We start from the raw sequence: 6,267 nt of genomic DNA, 5'->3' as shown, positions 1-6,267 counted from the left end.
CGCGCAGTGTTTCATTCTCTTGTACGCGGGGTCACTATGGGTCTGAACCGAGTCAAGGGCACCTAAAAACAGCGACCTCTATCCCTCCATCCATCTGTCCATCTAGACTGAGTGAGTGGCTGATAGATAAGATAGGCAGATAGCTAGATCGACAGCTAGAGACCATTACTGTCAACTGAACTCCAACTCACTGCAACCGGATGGACGAGAAAAAAATATTTCCTGGTCTGTTCATCCTCATGCTCATCCCCCCAGGCATGTTTGAGTTCATTGCTGCAGCTAGTGTGTCGATCCATATCACTGAGAGTCTCCTTCGCCCTGTTATGTCACCAAAAGTCAATGATCTTTCCTGATGATGTGTCCAAAGCAAGCCAGTAGGACAAGATTCTGTTGTGATCCATAGGATTTTTATTGGCTTACTTTTAAAAGTAGATCCCTAGACATTTTCCCCTAATCTCTCTTGGGGTGGAAGCTCTACTGAAACCTTTTTACTATGGGTGACCCCATTGGCATTTGAAGCCCCGGATGCATGGCTTGCAGTAACACAACAGTATGTGCAGGATAACAAGCAGACTGTCGGGGGCAGAGCACATGACAGCTACCACTGGAGCTGAACAGTGGGTTTTTTATTTGAACACGATCTTCTCCTACATGGAGCTCTGCCAGAATGACTAAGTAATACCCTTTTCAAAATAGAGGAAAGAACCAGGAGGCAAAGGGATCTACAGAGGTCTAAATACAAGCATGTACATATAATAACTATATTTATATAAAACAACAGGGAAATAGATCTATGTACATATATTTATATGCTAGGTATCAAAGTAGAAGACAGACATTAGGCTTCTGCTCAAGTACTCCCTCAACGCAAAAAACAATGGGTGCATAAGAAAATGTGGTGAAGAAAGCTGGTGGTGCCTGGCTATCAAAAGATATAGTGTCTGGGATCTTAAAGACTTGAAGACAAACAAGCGGCCATCTAGCTGAGAAGCAACAAAGTTAACATGGAAGAAGCACACCAGCCTGTGTGATCATGAGGTGTCAATGGAATCAGGCATCAGGCATCAAAGATCCAGAACAAAAAAATCATATCAGTGTGAATGAGGGAGAGTGCAGAGTGGAGACCTAAAGCTCATCTGTAGGCAATTGGACATCCCCTTACAGAAGGGTCACAAGGAAGAGATGAGCCAGTCAGGGTGCAGTATAGCACCCATGAAACACACAACTTTCCTCTAGTTCTTTGATGCCCCCCCCCCCCATGATCTCAATTCTACCTTACAAATCCTGCTAGACCAGAGCATGTACATGGGTACAGATAAGAGGTGGAAATGCAGGAACTCTGGGACAGATAACCCCCTCAGGACCAATAATAAGAGTAGCAATACCAGGAGGGAAAGGGGGAGGTGGGGGGGGGGAGAAAGGGGAACCAATCACAAAGAGCTATCTACATATAGCCCCCTCCCTGGGGGACGGACAGCAGAAAAGTGGATGAAGGGAGACATTGGTCAGTGTAAGAGATAAAAAAATAATAATTTAGAAATGATCAAGGGTTCGTGAGGGAGGGTGGGTGGAGTATGGAGGGAAATTGAGGAACTGATATCAAGGGCTAAAGTAGACAGAAAATTTTTTGAAAATGATGATGGCAACAGATGTACTTGACACAATGGATGCCTGTGAATATTGTGATAAAAGCTGTATGTGTCCTCAACCAAATGATTTTTTTAAAGTAATATCCTTTTCGTCTCGATCTTCTTAGATTCATTTTCAGAAGGGTGTTCTCTGACCTGTCCCTGGTTCTGGAAGAGTTTAGAGCATGTCAATCCCCCACCTGTGATTACATACAAAACTCCTCCTTGGGACTTGTCTCTATCTGCAGCTGCAAATGCTTTGAAGGGCCCGAGGCTGGTGTCTGGTGAGCCTGGGGGAGCTGTCACCGTCACGTGCCATTATGCTCCCACATCTGTCAACAGGCACCAGAGGAAATACTGGTGCCGCCTGGGTCCCCCGAAGTGGATCTGCCGCACCATTGTGTCCACCAACTACTACACCCACCTTCGGTACCATGGCCGAGTGACTTTAGAAGACTTTCCGCGGAGCAGCTTGTTTGTGGTGAGACTGTTCCAACTGTCTCCGACGGATGAGGGGTGCTACCGCTGTGGCATCGGAAGCAGGAATGACATGCTTTTCTTCAGTGTCAATCTGACTGTCTCTACAGGTAGGAGCCGATGGCTGGTGGGGCCAGCTTCCCAAAGGACCCGGCAGGAAGGAGGGGGTGAGAGAGGGAGCGCAGCATCTCCGAACAACTTTAAACTCTAGGGGAGTGGTGGGGAGCTGCTGAAGGTCAGGGGAGGCCTCCAGGAAGCAGGCTTTCATTTTAGAAGGGCCACCAGGCAAAGAAGAAGCCCAGGTGGCACAATGGTTAAGCATACCCAGCTGTTAACCCAAAGGTTGAAAGTTCAAGTCCACCTAGGAGCACCATGGAAGGAAAGGCTAACCCCACCCCACGCCCCACTTCTGAAAAAGCAGTCTGAAAACTTGCTTTGACACAAAAGTTGAGTGTTCAGTGATGGGTTTGTTTTTATTTTTTCAAATGGGATAGATATTAGCGGGGGAATTCCCAAATGAATGCTTGTCAGCTGCCTTACCCAGTTCCTCGCAAACATTGTGAAATGCATACTTGGGAACAGTTCTCAGAAGGTAGTGGGTTGGACAACATGGTCTCTCATGGTCATGAAGCCTCAGCAGGCAGATGTGCAGAGGAGAAAGGGCAGGCAGCAAAGGGCCGAGAAGGGACAGGGACAGAGGAACTAGGGCCCAGAACTTCCTACAGCAGACTGTGCTGAGCCCCTCAGCAGGTATCTGGCAGCTACCCAGTCTGTCTCCTCTGGGTCAGGTCTCAGAAAGTTGATCCACAGGGGCGGGCATCTTGGGCTGTCAAAGGCCACTCTACAGAAGGGACGCCATGTCAGGAAGCAGCCAGGCACTTACATTCAAGTATAGATTTTTTTTATTCATTTATTCATCTACTGTCTTCCAATGACCTGCTGAGATTGGCTTGAACTGGAGCCTTTTCTTTTTAACAGCTGTCCATGATGGGCTGTGAACGTCTGAGGAAAGGGTTAGTATGGGGGGCTCAATAGCTGGGAGGAGAGATGTGGGCCTAGGGAGGAGAGAGAATGCATCTGGGTTTCCCAAATTTTTATTTTACTCGACATATTGGGTCAAAGACTGCATTTCTTAGTAGATTGTACACGATGTCGCAGATATTTTAAACCTGGTGTCCTTTGCTTCCCCGTGGTTCCCCTTTACAGTTCCCATAGGTCTTTCCAGCACCGTGCCCACAGGCACGCAGGCTGCTAGTGAGCTCACCAGGGCATCTTTGGCAACAACATCTCCAGAGGCCAACAGATGGACTTCAGGAACCATCCAGACTGGAGAAGGTCAGAGAGCAGGATGGGACAGAGTTGATCCAACTCCAGGAACCAGCGAAACAACAGCTTCCTCTAAGGACAGACAACCTCCAGAAATAACCATGCCAGTCACTCCGGGAACAGGCAGCAGGGTAGACGTGTCTGTCAGTGCCACAGTCCCGAGCCCAAAATTTACAGTCCTGTCAAATACAACAGACGACATTTGGGTGCCGGGTACCAGAAGCTCAACAGCTAACAGAGCTATGGTGAGTGAGGAAGGGGGGAGGACAATGACCCCCAACACTGATGGGCCCATAGAAGAGACGACAAGCATTCGTGTAGCATTGGATGCAACTTGGAAGGCTGTAGGCACCATCAGGCCATCAGCCCTGACCTCAAAGAAATGGGTGTGGGAAACCTTCCAAGAAGAAACATCCGTTTCTAAGCCACCAGCTCTGGGCGATCTTGAAGACGCTACCCCAGCTGCAGGTGCGTGGACCTTTGGGACCATCATCCAAGAGATGGCAACTGCCGAGGGGAGTACTAAAGGGGACTTGGTGTCTACTGCTGAGGACAGTGGTCTCCACGCAACACCAAGCCAGGCCACAGGAGTAGAGCCCCTGAGACCTCGTGGCACGGAGTCATCCACGGAGAGGTAAGAACTAGGCCCCTGCCCTCCCCTGGGGCTTCTGCTCTGCCTCATCTCTTGGCATTCCCCTTGATGAAATTCTCTCTGTGTCCCTCTCTCTCCAATCAGAATTCCTTTGTCCCCACAAGGCAGAAAAAGGACAAGGGGTAGAAAAATCACACCCCTTCCCTTATCCGAGGGCCCCCGCTGCGAAAATGCCCCTTGAATATGTTCACAGGGTTTTCTGGAAACATCTAAAGGATAAGTGGACAGAACACTGAGGATGGAACCTGGGGGATCATTTACATTTAAATAAAGAAGGGATGCTCCATTAGAGGAGGGGCCTCATTGAAGCCACTAGAGGGGTGCAGGGTCAAGTGCCAGCCTGGATTTCCTCACTTGGGGCACCTTCCCACTGTGGCCCCTTGGAAGGCCCACACACTGGTGGGTGGAAAAGGAATAAAGGATTCAGGGCCTGGGAACCGGCAGGTTGGGGGATCGTGTCCCTACTCTGCTACCAACCAGCTCACTTCTCTTCTGTACCTCTAAAATGGTCCTTGATTTTCTTTCTAACTTCACTCTCTGTGTCTGTCCACTCCCATCCCTGCTACTCCCAACCCAGGCCTCTTCCAGAAAAGGAAAGCCTCTCTCGGATCCTGACTCTGGTCTCTGGGGTGCTGTCCTCCGTCGTGCTTCTGGTTCTTGCTCTACTACCAGGAAAACTCTGGCGAAAACAGGCCGGTGAGTTGAGTTTGTGGAACCCAGAGTCTGCGAGGGAGTGAGTGCTTGGTGCCTGCGGACCCCCTCAGGGTTTGGTGGAGTCAGGGGGTGCCAGGTCTTTGGGTTATGCATCACTTTTCAATTCAGTAGTGACCCCACATGACAGAGTAGAACTGCCCCCATGGGATTTTCTAGGCTGTAATCTTTACAGGCCGCCTCTGGGTGCAGATGAAGTAGTTGATATTAGCCAAAGTTGGCTGTTCGAATCCACCCAGAGGCCCTCAGAAGACAGGCCTGGCAATAGGCTTCCTAAAAGCTTCCGCCTCGACAGCCCATTGGAGAGGGCACTGTCTGAGGGGTTGTACTGAGGTTAAGCACTCAGCTGCTAACTGAAAGACTGCTGGTTTGAATCCCCCAGCCACTTGGCAGGACAACAATATGGCAGCCTGCTTCTGTAGAGATTAAAGACTTAGAAACACTCCAGGGGAAGTTCTGCCTTGTCGTGTGTGTGTGTGTGTGTTGCTGTTTTATTTACCTATTTATTTTGGTCAATCTTTATGGGAGCACATTGCCTGGACTCTCTCCTATGGGTGTCAACCTTTCCACTAGCAGCCGAGCCCCTCCACCACTGCCCCATTGGGATCCCTTGGATACGAAGGAGCCAAATTCTAGCCTGAGCCACTTGACCTTTCATGGTCTTCGTTTCTTCAAGAATCAGATGGAGAAAACCACCTTGGTCTTTGCTTCTCCTTGGCGTCCTGGAGCTCCGGGAAAAGTTCTTTGGAAAAGGCCAAGACATAATGCTAACACCATAGGCAGCTGAAAGCCATGTGTGCTAGTCCAGGTAAACTAGAGAAACAAATTCATGGACACACATATGTGTATAAGAGAGAATTTTATATAAAGGGTAATTACACATTACAAAAACATCCCAGTCCAGTCCAAGCCCATAAGTTCAATATTCTCCCATATGTCTGATACCAATCTATAAAGTCCTCTTCCGACTCACAAAACACATGCAATGATGCTGAATGCAGATGATCACAGGCCAGTGGGTAGAAAATTTTGGGTTCCAGTGGTGTTGTAAGCATCTGAGTGCTGGCAGGGTCTCCACATGGCTTTTCTAGTTCCCGGGGCAGCATTAGGGTAGGTCCATATAGCTTCTCCTCAGGGATATACTGCAGGAAGCCAGCCTTGTCAGTAGAGTGTCTCCAAGGGAGTGAGGAGAGAGAGAGAGAGAGAGAGAAAGAAAGAAAGAGAAAGAGAGAGAAGACTCTCCTGCCTCCAAGGAGGAAATTCCCAGAATTCTCAGGAGAAGGCCATGTCCACACAGAGGCTTCATTGGCTATATCCTGATTGACAGACTAGACTCCACCCCTTCACTCCTAATCCTCTCAAATCCCAAATTGACACCAGATTATGTAGCTACTACACTATGTAAGCCACCCCATCAGCACTCAGCAGGACCTCAAGGCCAAGAGTGGGACTAAACTGTGCCTTTGCATCCTC

At 49.0% G+C, this 6,267-nt stretch overlaps 1 protein-coding gene across 1 annotated transcript; it reads left to right on the top strand.

Annotated features, from left to right (window-relative positions):
• The first annotated feature begins 200 nt into the window (after window positions 1-200).
• Window positions 201-4,069, top strand: FCAMR (Fc alpha and mu receptor). The gene is made up of 3 exons (XM_075542355.1): window positions 201-282; window positions 1,877-2,215; window positions 3,321-4,069. The coding sequence occupies exons 1-3, from the start codon at window positions 201-203 to the stop codon at window positions 4,067-4,069; spliced, it is 1,170 nt and encodes a 389-aa protein (XP_075398470.1).
• Window positions 4,070-6,267: the final 2,198 nt, after the last annotated feature.

Source organism: Tenrec ecaudatus, chromosome 1 (genome assembly GCF_050624435.1).
Source record: "Tenrec ecaudatus isolate mTenEca1 chromosome 1, mTenEca1.hap1, whole genome shotgun sequence".
Taxonomy (NCBI): domain Eukaryota; kingdom Metazoa; phylum Chordata; class Mammalia; order Afrosoricida; family Tenrecidae; genus Tenrec; species Tenrec ecaudatus.
Note: the sequence above shows the minus strand (reverse complement) of the source record. Positions and strands in the feature narration are given on the sequence as shown.